Raw genomic sequence first — 20,723 nt, 5'->3', positions numbered from 1 at the left:
CACTGCAACATTTTGTAGCGTATTTGATTAATTTATTTCATTACGGCTCTTTATGAACATGCGTTAACCACCTTCCTAAGAACTACCTAGGGTAATGTATTTGGAATAATTGAAGATAAGAGATGGAACTGTTGGTGAACCCATACGCAATTTCTGGCCGAGTCGATGATGTTGGCAAGTAGCCAGAAGTGTTGTACGCGGGTGCCATTAGAACAGTTACGCGGCACTGACCTCTGGCCAAACACTACGGCTGTAACAAAATGCTCACTGTTTTACTCTTTGGCATTTGACTCCATATTTTACTTGGTAGAAGCAGATAAATATGTTCCCTCGCAAAACATAGCTGATAAACAATGTACTGTAATTCGTAAACACATAGATAATATAATTATATAAACGTGTTTTATAGTTCTCCAAATGGTGTGTGTCATGCCTGACATTGTTCATGTGTAAGCCTCTGTGATATGCTTGGCATTGTGAATGCGCAATGAACCTATTCAACATTCACGGTCATGGTGTTAGAATTATATATATATATATATACATATATATATATATATATATATATATATATATATATATATATATATATATATATATATATATATATATATATATATATATATATATATATATATATATATATATATATATATATATATATATATATATATATATATATATATATATATATATATATATATATATATATTGTGTGTGTGTGTGTGTCGTTATTTTTTTCCATGGATGTTCTTATCATTATAGTAAGTACTTTGAACGAGGCGATAGTTACTAGAACCTAATCGAACCTGACCTAACAACAAAAGAAACCTATTTAGCCTTATCTAACCAACCGAAAAACCTACCTAAACCTTGCCTAACTTCACTATGGTTATCATAGTGAAATTTAGCACATTTTATACTATTTTAAGTGTCCATAAAAAATGGTGACCATCAACTCGTCCATTGCGCATGTACTGTGTGTGCCACCTAACAACCAATTGGATTAGGGTGTGATTCCCGAGCATGGTGAAACCGTGGGCAAGTTTTTGTCTCTTGTTACCCAGCAGTAATTGGTAACCTGAGCATTAGTGAGGTGTTGCGGGTAATTTTGAATGTCATTGCTAATTGTCAATAACAGGAAAAGGTAAAGGACTGTAATAATATATAAATATTTTCACATTTTAATCACAAACAAACTTAAAATGAAATATTATGAGTTGCGGGGTGTAAAATTAGTAAATAGTCCGAGCTGATAAATTATAGAAGGTTCCCAAAACGAGGACTTATACTGACTACTATATCACCAGGAAAACAGTTGACTTAATTAACTGCTAACAGAGAGATGTCCCAGACACCCGATACATATAAGGGGCAGAATGTTGAGATCCTTGTCAACGAAGGAAGCACCATGAAAGAACCTGAAAATACAACTAATGACCAAGGAATGATGGAGGCGTCTAGCCAGTCAGACAGTTCAACATGTCCAGTGGTTAGTACTACGACTCGAGAACAATCCTTACCTGAATGTTTGGTCACCATGAAAACCTCCAGCGAGACTTTGACAAATACAACACTTGATGAAAAATCTCTGGATGAAGATGCTGTTTTGATGAAAGAAGAAAGTTTACGAGTTACCCCAGGATCATGTAAGTTCAAGGATGGAGACACTGCAGTTACCCCACGACTCAGTGAGGTGACAAGTGTTAAGACCCCATCAGCTAATAAGGTCAAGGATGAGGTGTCTGTCAGTGCCCGACCACCCAGCAGAGTCATGGTAAAACCTAATAATATTAGAGGTGAGGGTTCTGTCAGCACTCCAAGTAAGGAACAACAACAGAAGCAGCATGAGGGTTCTGTCAGCACCCCAAGTAAAGAACAGCAACAGAAGGAAGATGCTATGGATTCTAAAAGTGTTGGTGTGGCAGAAGGTGGAGGAAGACATTCTCTATCAACTGTTATAAGAGTACATCATGGCGATGGACAAGTCATTACATTTAGGCTGAGGGTAAGTTAATTCGCAGGAGTAAACTAGGAATCATAATTTTCATCAGTATGTTGTGCAGGCTTTTCAGCATATTAAGTAAATATGTAAGATACCTTAGTTAAAACAACAGTATATGTTCAAGGAAATTAGTTATCCAAAACTCAAACGACTGTATTGCATTTCATTTAAATTCTGGCAATGTACACGTTGGTGGAACAAGGATGGCCACTGTCCTTGAAATTGCATGTAATGTAGTGTATTGTACTGCACTGTGCCATTATACACAGTAATGTACTGTATAAACAAGTTGCCCCAAGTTACACCAGGGGCTGTCTTCCTGGAAAAGCCTGGTACAGTACTGCGCTACACGCATAATTAGCATAAAGAAAAGTTCCGTAGGTTTTGTGCTCCAAGTCACAGTCGTCCATACACTATTAAGAGTTTTGTAGTACTGTACAGTGTTGTATTGCACATTTATTAAATACTCTGCATAAGGAGAGGCTGCTGTTACCTGAGTGTAGGTGACTGTGGTCCACCAGTTGCTTCAAGTGACTGAAGTGATATCAGCTTCAAATTATATACTACTGTACTTTACTGTACCTGTACTGTAATTAAAATGTATTTTTTCGCTCCCTGATCCATTGGCTATACTGTACAGTACAGTACAGTATTTCAAAAGTGGGCTAATATTCCGCAGACACCGGCAAATGACCATAAATCATATGTTGGTTGGGTTACGAGCCATAAATCATAAGCCAGTGTTTACAGAATAATTACCCATTAGGTGTACAGAATGACCAGATTAGGTTAGGTTCTTTTAGTTATACGGTACTTTATGAATTTCCCTAAACTTTCACTATCATCACTGTATTCAGTATGAAAACCTGCATTAAAAACAAATAATAATAAATGCTTAAATTGATTTCTGGTGTTTGTGGAATACAGTAATTACTGGTGTTCTGAAGTGGTTTTGGGTGGCATAAACATGATACAGATACAGCATTAGACTGTGTATCATTTAGCTGCTGTCAGGTGATCCATAATACAGTTGTGTGTTGAGGAGGACTAAGGCCTTACAACTTAAAGAAACACACACTAAATTCCATGACTCCTGCCGCCATGCATACCATATGATGTCGTCAGGTGCTTAAGTGGGAGTCGATATATTTACAAAATACTGTTCTGTACTGTGAATTTTTAATCATTGCACATTGCACTCTTAAGGGTTAAATATGATTTGTCTGAGACTTGAAACACAATACAGTAGCTACCTTTCTCTAGGTGTTCTTTAAAGTACTGTACAGTATAGTACTGAACAATGTATGCATGGCATGTACCCATACAGAAGAGTTTTATAACTATTGTTAGCTATCCAATTAAAATATATACAAAAAAGCCTGTACTATAGTACAGTACAGTACTGTACTGTACTTGATATATGTACTATAGTTAAACAGTATTTCCAAATATTTTTACTGTACCTTGACTTTCTTCTTTCCAGGGCGCAAATGCAGGACAAGGCCCTCCCCAATTCTTCGGCCCACCACCTCCTGGTCCTCCTCCCCAGGGCTATGTACCACCTTACCAACCTCCTCCGCAGTATGCCCCTGTCATGTCACCGCCTCTTGCCCAACGTAAGAATCCTCTATCATTTTAAACTTTCTTGCACAAGTGTAGATTAGTGTCTGCTATACCCCTGGGATTATAGTATTTATTGGTGTTGCTTGTAAGGTTGTGGATGCAATCTAAATAACTGTTTTTAAAATTGTATATGCAGTACAGTATTTGCATTACACAGAAAGCCTCAATTTATTGTATATTATTTTTCTTCCAGCATCACCACCACCAATTTACAGCCAGAAGCCTGAACGTCATATGCGTCAATATGACAAACCAAGAACAAAGTATTACCAGCGGCAGCCACACCAGCACCACAACAAGTCTGAGACCAGTAGCCTCCATAGTACTCCACCGCTCTCTCCAAAGAAAGGTACTGAACAGTCATTATTAAAGAGTATTGTTCTAGGACTTAATCATATATTGTATTAAGATAGTGCAATGTTTTAAAGTATTCTGGGAATGTTTTCAGTATTACAGTACTTACAATTTTAAGGATCATTAATGGTTTTCTCATATTTAAGTCAGAAGTACAAGAATGTTTGAATTATTTGTTGAAGACTTTCCCTTTTGGGTTAGCCACCTTGAACTAGAGAAGTGTCTTTACTGCACAGTTCTGTTGTGAGAAAAGCCACAAAATACAACCTGGAAGGAATATGTCCTGACCAGGAAAAGTGTCATTTTCAGTGTGTCATGTTTTATAGAGGTACAGTATTGAATTTAAATTGAATTGAAACAGTTTATTTAGCCAGAAGAACACAGATACAGAGTGGATAATAATAACAATATTAACATGGCTGAGCCAGTTGAGAGCCTGAGTACAGGTATTGAAATGGAAATCTAAATAATTTTAATATCCGGTTACTATACTTGTAATAGTACTTGTGGTAAGTACAGTAATCTGTAATTTTGGACAGTGGTGATTGTTTTTATCAGCAAGGATGTCATCACTTAAAAAACTAAAATTTTGATTTTGTGTTTGAGGATGTCATACACTGTGGTTTATAATACTGTATGTAATGTGTGATTTATTATTAATTTTTATATCACTGATAACATTCAAAGGTGAAAATGACAATAACAAGAGAGTAGGGAGTGTGGAGGGAGGTGAAGGTAGAGGAGGGTGACTTAACCACAAGCTGGTTAGTGAGGGGATGGAAGACAAGAGTAACTGTACAATACAGTAATGTATGAGTGCAGTAGTGTTTATTAATATGAAATTTGAGCATTGGGAAATATACAGTCAAATACTGAACAATAGCATATGATTAAGGAAGTACTGTACAGTACTGTATATTTCCTGAAATATGTGAATAACTCGACACTACCATACTCGTATTTCATCAGAAAGACACACAGGACCCACAACAGGTCTGGGTTGAGAATGTGTCATAAGTTTTTAGTGGAAATTCATTGTAAGAATAGAATCATTAAGTCATTCATCTATCATATTGTATCAGGTACTGTACCATGCTAGGAAGGGCTTAGGAACCTTTTAAGTCATAACTATATATGGCATATATATGTCTATGACTGGCTTAGCCTAGCTACCCATATGTACATTGCTGAACTTTTTTCCTGCCCCATTTTGAAAGTTTAGGTATTCAGTTAAAACATGGCACCAAATGCCAAGCTTTGCTGTACACTTGAGAAGTTGAGATGCTGGTTTGAGTTCCAGATGTGAATGTCGTTCCTTTTCTTGGCTCTCCTTGCCTTATAAGGGACAAAGGTTAAACTGTGGTGGTTACAAGTGTTCCCTGAAGAATGCAGTGATGGGTAGGGAAACACCGTGTAACACTGAAATCCGTTTATTATGGATGAGAGAAATACAAGTGGTGACTCGCGTGTGCCATGCACGGCTCACACAGTCAGACTGAGGCTGCCTTGTCATATGGCAGCCTCGGGGCAATGTTGCCACATAACGTGCAGTGTTGCCACGTGATGATATATATAAATGCTACTCGGCACAGTAGCTTATATACAGGGTTGCTACTCGGAACAGTAGCTTATATACAGGGTTGCTACTCGGAACAGTAGCTTATATACAGGGTTGCTACTCGGCACAGTAGCTTATATACAGGGTTGCTACTCGGCACAGTAGCTTATATACATAACCTACAAACTGCCCACATTTTATTTTTGAAAAGGCAGTTACTGGCTTCGGTACAGTACTTTATGCTTATAATGCCCAACATGGTCACTGATGGAAACAAAATAAGTTGGTCTTAATCACTGACAGACTAAGGCCTCAGTCTTTACTGTGGCAGCTTGCTTGACAACTGTCAGGATTTATGACTTCCATGTGGTTTGAGCTGGAGTAACATGTAACCAAATACTAATGGAAATATATCCTTACAAGACATATTTTGTGTCTTGAACTGTGTAACATAGTACAGTAATCAAATTATTAATTATGTTGATTATAAAGGAGAAAAGAGTCTTTCCTCATTAGGGTAGTGGGAAAAGTGACAGGAATGAAGCAAGACAAGAGGTCTTCAATATGTAGGGAGGCTGACAAGGTACTGGAGAGACTTGTTTTCACTGGGGTTTCATTAATGGTGTGGAGAGTAAGAAGCATACCCGGTAAGTACAAGTCAATGTTTTAAGGTGTGGCAACCTTATGTTAAGTGATAATTTGCCTTATGACCAAAAGTTAGTTAATTTGATGAAATTGAAATACAGGCTGGACCCCACTAATCCCGGACCAGATAGTCCGGCAACTTTGGCGGTTTGGGACGGTGTCATAGCTCACTTCTAGTGGCCGTTGCCACTATTTTACTTTTAAATACCTATAATTTACCACTAGATTTGCCTCCTAAGAGACCAGCAAGCAGTGGAAGTGGTTGTAATGCAGCAAAATGGAAACAAGTGTCATGAACTATTTTAGAAAAGGTGTCTATACTGAAGAAATTAGATACTAATAGCACATTTTATGCATTATTTTGGCTATTTTAACCTCGACTTCGATTGTTCGGAATTTTCGCTAATCCGGAACCGCTCTGGTCCCAAGCTTCCCGGATTAGCGAGGTCCAACCTGTACTTGAACACATATATCCCTTTTAATACAAGCTCCTTTAGGTATTAAAATTGATTGAGAATGTGTAAACATATTAAGGGATTAGCTCTGATATTGTGCACTATAGAAGGATAACATAGACTAGTCATAATAGTACAGTAATGCATTTTAATTTTTTCAGAACCTCTTGTTAGGAAAAATGGTGGAGAGGAAGAAATTCAGACAGAGGATGGAGAGGACCCTAGAAATAGTCTCCAACACCTCCTCTCTCAGGTTAAGCCACCTAAGGTAAGATGAGAGGAAACACAGTAATACTCTTAGGTGATCTGCAGTCACGGGAGGCAGGGGTTTCTGTACAGTATATCTATAAGAGTGTAGGAAATATTTTAGTGATAAAGGGGGAAATCATATCATTGTTGAATGACTTTTTTCTATGACATTATAGGGAAGTTTCAATAGTTATGAAACAGACACTCTCTTTTTTTTTGTAATATTTTCTTCAGTTTGGAATAGTGTATTATGAATTATTAGAGCTTTGAGCACAATACTATACTAGAATTTGAAGTGGTCAAAATATTCTGAAAAGGGCAAAATTCTACATTAGGGAATGATATACACCTGTACAGTATTGATCATCTCTCTCTCTCATTATATACAGTATTGTACATACTTTACTTGTCTCAACAGGTGATTAATGTGATGCCCCATGAAGCTGTTATCCAGTGGCTGGCTCCTGATTTGTGTGGCCTGCATGATGACACCCCAGTCTCTGAACTACTGTATGAGGTCTTCCTAAATAACAACTCGTACATGTCCATCCCTGCCACGCAACTTACAATTAGTGGACTCAAACCTGCTACTGAGTATAGGGTCTAGTAAGTGTCGGAGCATCTCGGTTTTATCGATACTGTACTGCCATAAACTTGTTGTAGAAGAAGTCTTTGACAAAATCTCAGCCAAGTCATCGTCTTAATAGAAATATGCTAGTGAAGCCTGTTGAATAAATTTGAATCTTCCTTGTAACTGACTATATGGGGAAGGTTATTCTGTTATATATTAAACCTTCTAATGTTAGATTGAAGTTCATTATATGGAGGTTTCACTTATATATGTGCAGATAGTATGTTAATTTTGGGTTATAATGTTCAGTTTGAAGTTTTACAAGTAATATTTTAGAATGGAGTTATATGTACAGTACTATATATATTTTTTTTATAGTTTCCAGTGTTTATGTGGTACTGTGCGAGGGGATTCTAGTGGTGTTACAGTTTTCCAAACACACTCTACTGTCCCAGATGCTCCCCAGCTGCCAAAAATGAATCACAGATCAAAAACTTCTCTTCAGTTCAGGTTGGTATTTAAAAGAAACTTCAAGTTTGATGAATCTTTTGTAATATTGTAGTAAAGATCTATGGTTTATGTGATGAGAGTAATGCAGTAAAAGTACGTACAAACAAAGAAGCCCATTGTAGAAAATGCGTAAAACTCCAGAGCCAAATCCCTTGTCCTTTATTTGTCCAGGGGTTGGTGATGGAGTGAATGATTACTTTTGACCATGACTACTCACTTTAATACGGTACAGCCAATATGTGAATTCGTACTTAGATTTTTTCCATTGTAGCATCATAGTGTTATAAATTATCTAGGTTTAGCAAATGATAAAGGCTTTAATTTCAGATGGTTTCCTGTGAAAGAAAATGGATCTCGTGTGACTGCATTTATTCTTGAGTTGTGTGGGAACAGTGGAGAGTGGACAGAAGTCTACAAAGGACGGCAAAAACAACATACTATTGTTAAACTTCAACCACACACACGCTACCGAGCGCGTGTTTCTGCAGTCAATGAACATGGCAAGAGGTGAGGGATGTTAGAGAATCTTAAGGGAATTTACGTTGGCAATGAACACAGTGTAAGGAAATGTGAATAATTGTAAGCCATATTAAAGGAATTATTTTATTTTTATCCCACTGATTGAAAGGGTGGGGGGGGGGAGTGTGGGTGGGTGGGTTTTATCTATAGGTGGCTTTTCATATCGGTAGCCATTGTAATTACACTACTTATCTATAATAGTAAGAATAGGATTTTATTTAATTTTTTTGTGTGGTTATCAGTGTGTTGGTCATTATCTTCCCAGCTATTCATCTGATGAAATATATTATTCAATGTTATGAGACTTAATAGTTGAGAAATTGGTTCATCAGTTTGGGATTAAAATAAATAACTCTTGGTTTAAACTGTTTTTATTGATATCTGTAATTAAGCGTAAACTATAGGAAATTAACTAAGAGTAGTTGGGATTTTACCTCATGGGGTGTAGATATCCCCTTATTCAGTAAGTTCAAATATAATTTCAGGAGTAGGTTTTGGGTGATAATTTTTAAGACAATTTTTTCAATAACATTACTTCTGTGGGAAAAAAATTATTCCATCCTCTAGAAATCTTTCGTGAAATTAAATACCTCTTATTGACGAGGAAAGATATTCTGACGTGCTAGTTATATTTACATAGTAATATTAAAGCAAAATCCTTTCCTTCGTGTCTTCAGCGAGTACAGCCCCGAGTGTGTAGCTTGGACGAATGGTGTGGTGCCCTCCCAACCTGCTCCTCCTGTCTTAGAGCAAGCATCTGTTACATCTCTAAGTCTTGGCTGGATCAAGAGACCCATGGAGGAATTGTACACCTTGCAGATGGAGGACTCGTTAAATAGCTATGGTTTCATTGCGGTTTACAGTGGCCCGGAGACAAGATTTACCTGTCATGACTTAAGGAGAAATGCGGATTATAAGTTTAGAGTAAGTGAAAATGGCCTTTGAAGATGTGCTTTTTTTTTTAAGAAATGGAATGAACTATACTGGGGTTTTGTTTTCCAGTACTGTATATGGTCTTAAGTTGTGCCTTTACTTGAATAACATGACTGACAGGCTTCATACAGGTATACTGTGTATATAATATCCTTTTTCTGATTATAACTTTTCCTATTAGTATAGTATAGTATTTATATTTATACATGTTCGTAGAGAAGAGGAAACGTTCAATTGAAATATATCTTCCTATTAGTTATGTGCCCGGAACGACGAAGGTACATCACCATTCTCGGACATTGTCTGTTACCCGACGCTGCCAGACCGGCCAAAGCCCCCATCCTCCCCGACTGTTAAGGGTCGACCGAAGTCTACCAAGTTGACGCTTACCTGGACTCCACCAGCTGATCATGGGGGTTCTCCCATAACTGTCTATAGAGTAGAAATTGACCGTGGCACTGGTGAGTTTTCTCGATGGTTTTTTTGTGGGTTTTTTGTATGTTGTACGCTACCGAGAAATAAACTAATGGTATTTAATTTTAATGTTTTGGCTGTGCCTTTTGGGATCTTTATGAGTGATTTTCTTTATTCAATTATTATTTTTTGTAAAGTAACTTACTGATCAGTGGTGTCAAACTCGGAACCTCTCGTGGGCCACATTTTAGTTCTATCGGTTGCCTGAGGACCAGGGAGGAAACACTTGGTACTGGTACTCCACATCAAGGGGTGTGTTGTATGGCGCCATATAATCACATTACGAACTTAAGATTTTGTCAGTTAAAATTTGATTATTCTGTTCATAAAACTGTAATCCACACGAACACATTTTATAAGAATGTGAACAAAATATAGGATGTAGAGTAGAATACTGAACAATAAGAAGAAATACTGTACCATAAGTCAAGAGTTGAGCATTAAATTGTACTGTTTCAGCATATTTCTTTCACTAGTTTCTCAAGGTTTGGCTGGATAGGAGACAAGGAATACCCCAGTTATCAAAAGGGATGGATTCCTTAGTGTCTTTGTGAATAACAAGTTTGATGCCCCTGATTTAGATTATACAGTAGGAACTATTGATTTAGATTGTATTAACATTAATGATTTAGATTATAGTGACAACAGTATGTACTGTAATTTGGTTTATTTATTTATATAAATTATATATTTTTTAACAGGATTTGAGTGTATATATTCTGGAGAAAGTGTCGAGACAGAGTGTACAGATTTGAGTCCAGGGATGAGCTACCGTGTTCGACTACTGTGTGAAAGCCCAGGAGGACAGAGTGATTGGAGTGACACTGCCATCGTGACCACTGAGGCCATATGTCCTGGGGTGTGTCAACCTCCTCGGTTATTGGGCAAACCTAAAGCTTCCTTATTACAGCTCAAGTGGGGTATGTATGTGTGGAAGGTATTGTTGAACAAATCAAGGGACTGGTATTTTACTGTACAGGTGTATCTCACTTAATTTAGTACAGTAATGTGTTATAAAAAGTACTAGGTTAGGTGATAAACTATGCTGTAGCCTCCAATGTTATAAATAGAGATTTGTTGTAGGGAAAAATGTTTGACCCTAAACCATCATAAATGAAGATACATTACAACAATAGATAAACATATATTAACATGCAGAGGACAACATAAATACTGTATAATAACAACACTCACCAGACAAACTCTTCATTCTTTTTAATCATTTAGGACAGTAAGTCTGTAATGGAATCAAGAAAGTAACTCGGTGTTTGGGATTCCTCTTCCAATTTACTGCCCTGAATGCTTAAAAAATGGGCGAAAGTCGAGGCAGCATGTTCAGGCTTGGTGATGAAATGTAACGAGTTGGAAAATTTGTGGAAGGGGAAGAGTGAGTGAGTTTCCTAGGCAATGGGGTCGCTGCAGAGCTTTATGCTCTGTTTGTACAGTTGAGAGGAACAGAGTGCTGCAGATCTTTCATAAAATATGTTTTCCAAACTGCATACAGTAATAACAAATCAGGGAAAGCATTATACTTTGTAAATATATTCTCACTTTTATAAACTATCTTATTATGAAAGTACTTTAATTGATGCTTTGGGTTCTGTTTTCATATTAACCTTCAAAATGTCTTATTTAACAGTTACCTTTACATGAAATTTGAACAGAATTTGTGTTTGGACTTTGTGCCGAAATGTAATGTAATATCTCGGATGTCAATTGTGTTACAAAACTAGTGAAATTAAATGGTGAAGTTAGTCTATATCACTAAGAAAATGTATACTGTATAAAGATGATTTAAAGCTTAGGGACACGGCTTGTCTTAGTTAATTTAATAAGACTTGGCTCATTTATGAGAATATTGTCAGCATGATCATTAGAAATAATCATAGAATTCATTTTGGGCTGGCAATTGGAATTTTTTTTGTCAGAACTTACCTTGGCATCAGCTACAAGGCTTGTTCCTTCGGTATCATTGGCAGTAGGATTCTCCCTTCCTTTCCCCTCCAGTTTTTCCCTTGTATCTTTCAACTCGGTTTGACAATGAACACTGAACAAGTACAGTGGTCCCTCGGTTAACGAACACAATCCGTTCCAGCAGGTTGTTCGTTAACCGAAACCATTGTTTCAATGGGTTTTTGGGTAATTGGTTCTAGCTCACCGAAAATTGCCTAAATTCAACAAAAATGGTAGAAAAGTTCACTTACTTTGAGGTGTGTATGTAGAAGGCTCCTGGATGATGATGATGATGATGATGATGATGGGAATTAGAATGGGGGTGGAGGAGAAGGAAGAAGAGAAGGCATTGGGATGGAAGAGAAGTCACCCCATGGCACCATTTCACCCATAAAATTTTAGTTCTCTTGGTGTATTTCAAGATTATTTTCTTTAAATCAACACTGCACTGCATTATATATTGTCAATATGTAAAATATATTTCAAAATGACCAATAATTTGCTTGGAAACACAGAAAAAAAGCGTTTAGTTGAAGAGAGTCTCAAGCAAGATGTTACCTCCAGTGAAAACAGAGAGACTAACGCCTGTTTGCTGTGTTAAGAGGCTGGATGCCGCGCATTAAACTAGTCACTTTACCTTCAATTATGTTCAATAATTGTTAAAATGACTAAAAAATTGAATATTAAACTTTTAAAATTATTGAATAGTATAAACTTCTTGATATTTACTAAAATAGTAAGGAATTTAAGCCCTAGAACCGATTAATGTATTGGCGGACTAATACTAAAGCTGGTTGACCGGCCAGTGCAAGCGAAAACATGTTGAGGTCGGTTCGTAAGAAATTCGTTAACTGAATTTTTGTTCGTTAACCGAATTTAAGAATCTTATGGGAGGCAGTTCGTTAACCGAGGCGTTCGTTAACCGAGGGACCACTGTAATGACTTTAATCTCTCGCCCACCCCATGCACGTGACCAGGTAATTCTCTCTTCTCTTCTCTTCTCCATCTCTAAACAAGATAATGACATACAGTAGATGAATGAGAAATATAATCCTCTACACTTGCCTTATTTCATGCCAAAGTGTTCAGCCTAGCTTCTGTCACCACCCATAAGTTGCAAATTACACACAAACACAATCAGCGCTCTGTTGGTACAATATTGTACCACTTTAACATTATACAGTAGTTCTCAAACTCTGTTGGCTTCCCTGATGGCTTATACATTAGAGTACTCCCTCGAAAAGGCAGCTTCACATTCCAACTTTACTTTAAATATTCTTCGCTTTTTCCTGACCAGAATAATGTTGTAGCAGGTGGTTTCTTTTAGTACGTATTCCTGTTGAAGCACTTGTGATCTTACTCCATACCTGCCCAGTTGCATCTAGTACTTTAAGGATTATTTTATCGAGAGAGAGAGAGAGAGAGGCTCAGGTACACGTGTTGAACTGCCTATAGCATCACTACCAAGAGCCAGGTGTTAGACCATTTTATAAAGAGCCATGAAACCACAAAAATAGTTAATATAAATGTGGCTGGGCTCAAATGACACCTGGGCAGTGTGTTGATAGAACTAACACTCCAGTGAGAAGTTGCCACATGGGCTGCTGTAATTTGTGCCGTGCATTTAAGATTCTGTACTATTTTACCGAGTGCTGTGAATAGTAATGTATACTAATTGCTTATTCGGCAAAGAAAAAATAATCGGCTCGCCATATTTAATTGCTCATAATTAATGTGTGTTCTTATTAACATAACAGGTCATCCGGAATATGATGGTGGAGCGCCTGTGACCGAGTTCCGCATTGACATGATGTCTCCAGACAACGACAGAAGACAGGTGTACTGTGGACGAGATCTTGAATGCACTGTTGCTAGGTAAGTAACTTATTCTAAGTTCAAAAGAAAAACGGTATTCCTGGATCTCCATAAACACTGTTGTAAGCTGTCTCCTACTGTACTGTAAAGTGGCTGGAACCAAGAGCAAACAATAACTCTTCATTAACTGTCATTCATACTGCTGTAACAGATGTGTTCTGATATATTTTCCTACCTCAACAATACAGTGTGTTACCCGTTACATTAATCCCTCGCCAACCACAGGTTTACAGACTGCAGTACAGTAGTGAACACAGTTTCCACATTTTATATTTTGTACACAGTTTTACCAACCATGGTATCCAGTTTGGATAATACTTATGTTTTTCTGACTAAATATACTTGTTTTAGTATCAATTTATAAAAATAAACTTGCTGTTATTAGATTTAGAAGATCGGAAGACAAAAATGGTTGTGTTAAGAACAAGTAGACTTTGTATCATAACTGATGTTCTGTTTTATCTAAAAATGGCCAATTAGTTCTTGAAGCAGGAAATACTACTGTTGTCTTTAAGGCTACTAAGCTTAAGATGGTGTTTAAGCTGATGGTACTTAGAAAAACTGTGTTTGTGTTTTAACATGTTCGACATCATCCCAGTCATAAGATAAGAGGCCTGGGTGGGTCAATAGTGCTTGTTAACCAGTCTTCTCGAGTAGAATTTTTTCTTCCAGTTTGTCTTGTTATTTATTTACTAAAGTTGTGAAATGCTGACATACATTTCACTCTGACAGCCTTTTACCTGGTCGACCGTATATCTTCCTGGTGAGAGGTGTAAACCGCATGGGTCCAGGGCCGTGGTCTGAACCTCTGGAGGTGGTGAGTGGCGCTGGGCCTCCCGATGCTCCACACGCACCTCATCTAGCTTGTCGCAGCCCTTATTCTGTGCACTTGGCATGGGAAGAACCTATAAACAATGGAGCTGGGATTGATCAGTATAATGTACAGATTGCAGAGGTAAGGATCAATAGTTTTGTAACCATTGATAGTGTAGAGCCCGCCTGGTTTGAAATATTACAGTAGGGTATCATAATATTTCATTTGCCAATAAGTAGGGTATGCTTTGTAAATATCAAATAGGGTCAATGTGGTTAGTGGTTTTGTGAGCAGTGTTAGTTCACTAGTTTCAGAACGGTTAGAACATCGATTACAGATATTGGTATACACCATTATCTACTTTGTGGATCAAGGTATCCTGTAACAATATCGTGCAGAGAACTGCTAGAATTTCAAATTTGTCAGTAATATAAGTTTTATTTCTGCAGATATTTCATAAATAAATTTGTTTTGTATATTTTAATACTCCTTCCGATATGGGGAGCAGGCATGCCTATGTATCACACTTCACTGGCAAATGTATCGAAGCATTTTGTCTAGCATTTCAAATTGTAAAGACAGGAATAGCAACATTACTTCTTGGGGGACTACTTTGATTAGGCATTTTTATATAAACTACTTTATAGTTAAGTGTGTTAGATCAGTAGCTGAAATGTACTGTACAGTATTTAGTTGCTGGATATCCCTTGGTGTGGAAATAGAAATAGAATAATGTTCTTTTCTCTTATAGGTATCTTGCCCCCATGCCGAGTCCTCGGAGTCATCTTCAACTTGTGGTGACATGGAGTCTGAACTGACTTTCAACAGTGCATACACTGGGTCCTCCACTACTACTGAAGTGCGTAACTTGGCTCCTGCTACAACCTATGCTTTCAGGTGAGCTGGCTCTTGGGTTACTACAGGAGTGTCCTTCATATATATTATACTAATTAACTCTTTAATGTTTGCCTACTTTAATCATCTGCTGTGATGGTGTAATTTAGGTTTATCTTCTTTCTCATTTGTGCTTTTGTATATTAATTATAATTTTCAACTTTTCCTTTTGAATTATGTTCTAATTCTGTGTTAATCTTCACTGTTATTGTGTCATATCAAACTTGTCTCGTTCACAATACGAGAAATGTAGTTACAGTACTCTAATATGGACAGTGACATAACCTATATAATATAACGTGATCATTTCTGTTAATCTGTTCAGTATCTGTTGGTCTGACCTTGAAAGAATTTGCTGTATGTTCTTTAAGTTTTGGGACAAACACCATTGATAAACATAAAATTTTAGGTGATTGCATTTAATGGTGGTGGGGGGTACTTGTAACTCATGCAGTTGGAGGATTTTTTAGTTTTCCCTCCTTTTTTGCTAGCAGGCTTCAGTTTCAGGAGTCACTTAGTGGAGGGCATAAAATGAGAAGTGAAGGATTGATACTGTTATCCCAGTTTGTGGCAGAGCCCTTAACTTTTGTCTCCTCCCAGTGGATAACATGCAAGTTAGGTGGAACTGAATAAGATTAACATCTGAAATTTCATTATGGCCAGTATGATGTTGTAATGTCATGCCTTCTGTTTTAAGTGTTGACTTTGCTTCTAAAGTAGCTTTATCAGGGATTCATAAAATATTTCCCACCACAAAGATGAAATGAGGTCCTGATTTCAACCCATTGACTTACTGCACTTTATGCATACATCATGTTTATGGGCTTGGCCTTAAATTGACTTTTCAAGATCAGTCTCCCATTTCTTTTTCTCGAAGCCAAGTTTTCCCCGAATGTCATTGCTATCCCAGTGGTGTCAGTCAAGTCTAACGCTGAAAAATCTAGTTTAATAAGACCACATTTTGATCTGATCATTTGTTTTGGCTTCTTGGACATTCCTACAAAATATTTTTTATCCCTTCAAATATAACTTTAGTTTATATAACATCACTCTTTGCTTTCTGCATACTGCACTGTACTTGCATAAGTGTTCAAGTATTAATGTGCATCAATTGAAGTTTAATTCCCTTCATTAATCAGTAACACACTATTTGGTTTTGTTGCCTCTTGTAGAGTGTGTTGCAGTAACAGTGCAGGAGTTGGTCCTTGGTCCTCACATGCAACAGTGACGACCCCTGCTGCCCCCCCTGCACCAGTTGCCTACATCTCCTCCTCCCCAGCTGCCACAGCTGTTACATTGCTGTGGGGAGAGCCTGCCAACCATGGTGACCCCATTACTCACTATGTAATAGAAGTGGGCGATAGGACAGTCACCACGCCAGGACCAGAGACGGAGTATACACTCAACGATCTTCAGCCTGAAACCTTGTATAGGTAATATAACTTTATGGGGATTTTCACTTTTATGTATAATGTATCCGTCACTGTAAACGTACTCCATAAACATGAGTGCAGCATGACCTTCAAACACATTTACTTGTTTGATTACTCTGTTTAGAAATTATCATAATCTTAAACCCCCTTTTCTGGCTCTCTTTTTAGAATACGAATCCAAGCCACGAACAGTGTAGGTCCTGGAGGATTCAGTGGAATTCACAAAATAACAACGAGACCGCTGCCTCCTGCCCCGCCCACCCTAGAGCTCGTCAAAGCTTCCTACAATTCCCTCAAGCTCAAGTGGGGTGATGGACGTAACTTGGACATGTTGACGTATTCTCTTCAGATGGAATTCACTAATCCTCACAACGGTACCAGAGAGTAAGTTGAACTTATTTTGATTGTTCTCGATACGAAGTCATTCTTTTATTCGAGAACCCTAAATGATTACTCTATTTTAGGACAGGCAATAAACTGGAACCTAAAATTCAGTAGAAATAGTCTGATCATATCATTGGGAAGAACATAAATGCTCTTCACATTCATCGTGCTGAAAGTCATGTTTTGATAGATGGTAGATACAGCATGTGATGATTTCTAACTGCATGACTCAATGTAACTAGACAGAATAAGTGAACAAGTTTTAAGATACTGGGGATGTAGACTTAATTTATTGTGAAAAACTTTGAGAAGAGAGATGGAGGTATCGTTGATTTGTAAATTTTTATTGAGGGGGGGGGAATTGTATAGTATTGGAGGTAAGAATGAACTTACCGGGTACTCTTACCTGATAGTCATTTAACTGTGTTTACAGTCTATATTCATGCTGTCAGGGTATACAGGAATGTTTTATATGACATACTCCAGAAATTTCCCTTGTAATTTGCAGTTTAAGTACAATTGAAGTTAACAAGATTACAGAGAGTTCTATCTCATAATTTTTTAGTGTTGTTGGACTAGTGCATTATGAACTTACTTACCTGCTTGAAGACCTTCATTGTTGAAGCACAGTAATAATATAACAACAACAACAATGAGATTGGTTGATTTAATATTAAGATGTTTATTGTAATATTTAAGGAACTCTTTATCTTTGACAGGTTCTATCAGGTGTATAGTGGCACAAATCAGAACTACAAGGTGGTGAGGCTAGAGGAGAACACTGCATACCATCTTCGTATCTGTGCCAGCAACGAGGCGGGTGTTGGACCTTATTCTGCTGTGGCTCATCTCTCAACTACTAAGGCCCCTCCTCCTCCTCTTAAAGGTAATAATTGGAAAAAACTAAAAGAACCTTACTGGAGTCAGTCAGTTTTCTCATAATCTAAACATCCTGTTAACCCCTCGTGTATGGGGCCTTCTCTCTGCATTAGCCAAATGAAATATTAAATGTGGTGTCTTTGTAGTGAAGGAATTACCGGTAGATTAGAGTTTACAGCTTTAGTTTTGTAATAAAGTTTTCAAATACCGTACTACATATTTAATCAGTTCACTATTTGCTTGGTTATATCTCTTGGGTAAGAACGTGTAACTGCAGTTGCTAATAAAGTCATCATCATTTTACAACCAATTTCCTTTCTTGTTTGATGGCAGCTCTCTCTGTTCTGTGGTCTCTTGTATCTTCTCTTGTTGGGTTGTTCTCTCTGAGGTTATTTCTTACAGCCTCTCCTTTTGCCATGCCTACCCTTAACTCTCCTCCCCTCCATATTCAAACTCGTTCATCTCTTGATCCAGTTTGTCTCTCCATATGCCTGAACCATCTTGGCCTACCTCCATGTAAAACCTCAGTACTGTGCTCTCAATCCCTAGCTGCCCTCTTACCTCTCCCCATTCAACCAGACTACTCTACCTTTATAACCTGTGCATCTGCTCTTGTACCTTCAACCATGGTGTCCTTAATCTTCTTATACTGTACACTTGTTAACTGTTAAGGGCTAAACTATGCCCACACTACCTAAATACACATTCATCTGTTAGCTTTCTTGGGATTTTTACATGTCAAGACATTGCAGTACTCCTTACACTTTGATCCTTTGTCCTGTCAGTCCTTCAGGCTCCGATGTTATTATGCAGTATAAATAGGGAATCTTTTATACTGATGTAATCTTATTTTATTTTTAACACCGTGCACAATGAGGCAAATGGGCATAAAAAATGAGTAATGTTTTGAAGGTGGTAATAAAAACTTGACCTTAGAATGTTGATACGAAAGATTGTACTTAATGTATCTATTGCCATCCCTTTCAAGTCTTCCTCCCTCTTGTTTCAGTCACCAGTGGAAACAAAGGCAGGTAGATAGGTAGCAGCAACTTACATTATAACACCGCATACTATGTACCCCTATTATATAAAGCAGACACGTTGCAATATTCAGGAGTGGATTATTATTAATGTTAGATTTGAATAACTATGCCCACTAACTATGAGGAGCTTCTGGTTGTCTGCAGAAAGAAAGAATACACTGAGAGAGTGCAAAGGCCAGGAGATGCAGAGTTATCAGTAAACATGAGAGAAGGAAGTCTTCATATGCCCCTAAAATGGCCTGTGGTATCTTGGTTTTATATCCATATCTTTGCTATTATTTTCTTTATGGAAGTTTAAAGTTGTTAATTTGTGCAACACACACAGATTGTAAGCATTCTTTTCATTAGCTCCTCGTGTGACGGAAAGTCCAGAAGGAAGCCACGTTGTTGAATGGTGCAGTGCGCGTTGTCCAGGTGAAGATTCCATTGTATATCGTCTTCAGGTGCTACAAGCTGGCAAGGATCAGGACTACTCTCTGGTATGTGTTTAGCTTTAGGAAATTTTGATGTTCTTGATATATAATGTGTGGTTTTTATATTGTAATAATATTTGTATTTATTTATTTTTTATATGTTAGGTTCTGGAGCTTCATGATAGTCATTCATGCTCGAGATTTCTAAACAGATAAATGGAAAAAACTAGTTTGTTGAAGATCAATGTTTGTACCAATTTGTTTAACCTTTTGCCTATTACCAGATACAGTACTTGTGGTCTAGGATGTAATAGCTAGTTCTGTCATCACATGACCATTTATTTATTTACTACAACACTAAAACTAAAAGTACAGGGGAGAAATCTACTCACTCAGCACTCACTCACAGCACCTAGTTGGCAATGACATTTTATATTAAAAAAAAAAAGTTTTACAACTGATAGGGTTACTGTTGTGTCTGGGTGCAGTGATATATTAGTGAGTAATATAAAGAGGCTCCCATGTGTGTCTGCACAGTACTGCATGTGTGATTTTTTGGGGGGTCAAGTTATTTAGGGAATTTAAGTGTTAGATATTTTACTTATGGTTTGTATAATGTGAGTATTATTTTCAGGTGTACACTGGAAGTGAAACCTCATATGCACTGACAGGTCTGGAGCCTCACACAGGGTACTATGTTCGTGTTTGTGGGGTTCGAGTCTGTGGAGATGGAGAGACGATGGCTGGTGCTTATTCTTCCCCAGCACTCTTCAACACCCCAAAGCCAGCTCCAGTAACTACTACTAAGACCTCTGCAAACACCACCCAGGTAAGTGTTTTCATTTCACTAACCACGGCATTGAATTTCAAATATATCCGTGGATTAGCGTGGCGTCTTTATCCCTTGCATCTTTATCCCATTAATGTGAGGAAAGAATAAAAATAATACTAAAATAAAAAAATAAAAAATACTGCATTGCCATTTGGTAATTGTTTCACTAACGACATGGGAGACAAGAGTGCCCTCCCTCTCTCACAATTGTGGGCCAACTCCCAGGGGTGTAAGATATGCTTATTCTCTGTTTTTGACCTTGTAATAAATATACTGTACTGTATATGAAGGGAATAACTTTACCCAT

At 37.5% G+C, this 20,723-nt stretch overlaps 1 protein-coding gene across 3 annotated transcripts in view; it reads left to right on the top strand.

Annotated features, from left to right (window-relative positions):
• Nucleotides 1–20,723, top strand: part of LOC121859507 (fibronectin type-III domain-containing protein 3a-like) — a 45,988-nt gene that overhangs the window by 20,481 nt on the left and 4,784 nt on the right. For 2 of the 3 annotated variants that reach the window (XM_042356364.1, XM_042356365.1), the window contains exons 2-18: nt 3,489–3,621; nt 3,822–3,977; nt 6,802–6,908; nt 7,308–7,495; nt 7,839–7,970; nt 8,298–8,477; nt 9,167–9,413; nt 9,679–9,883; nt 10,598–10,816; nt 13,607–13,724; nt 14,457–14,679; nt 15,290–15,435; nt 16,605–16,865; nt 17,034–17,249; nt 17,969–18,135; nt 19,520–19,650; nt 20,219–20,413. In XM_042356364.1, the coding sequence (XP_042212298.1) occupies nt 3,489–3,621; nt 3,822–3,977; nt 6,802–6,908; nt 7,308–7,495; nt 7,839–7,970; nt 8,298–8,477; nt 9,167–9,413; nt 9,679–9,883; nt 10,598–10,816; nt 13,607–13,724; nt 14,457–14,679; nt 15,290–15,435; nt 16,605–16,865; nt 17,034–17,249; nt 17,969–18,135; nt 19,520–19,650; nt 20,219–20,413 (3,024 nt within the window). Of the gene's footprint in view, nt 1–1,270; nt 2,009–3,488; nt 3,622–3,821; nt 3,978–6,801; nt 6,909–7,307; nt 7,496–7,838; nt 7,971–8,297; nt 8,478–9,166; nt 9,414–9,678; nt 9,884–10,597; nt 10,817–13,606; nt 13,725–14,456; nt 14,680–15,289; nt 15,436–16,604; nt 16,866–17,033; nt 17,250–17,968; nt 18,136–19,519; nt 19,651–20,218; nt 20,414–20,723 lie in introns of those variants that run through there. The other variant, XM_042356363.1, reaches the window with a different exon arrangement.

The sequence above is a fragment of the Homarus americanus genome, unplaced genomic scaffold (genome assembly GCF_018991925.1).
Source record: "Homarus americanus isolate GMGI-L3 unplaced genomic scaffold, GMGI_Hamer_2.0 scaffold7626, whole genome shotgun sequence".
NCBI lineage: Eukaryota > Metazoa > Arthropoda > Malacostraca > Decapoda > Nephropidae > Homarus > Homarus americanus.
The sequence above is the reverse complement of the archived record's forward strand: the minus strand, read 5'-3'. Positions and strand labels throughout refer to the sequence as shown.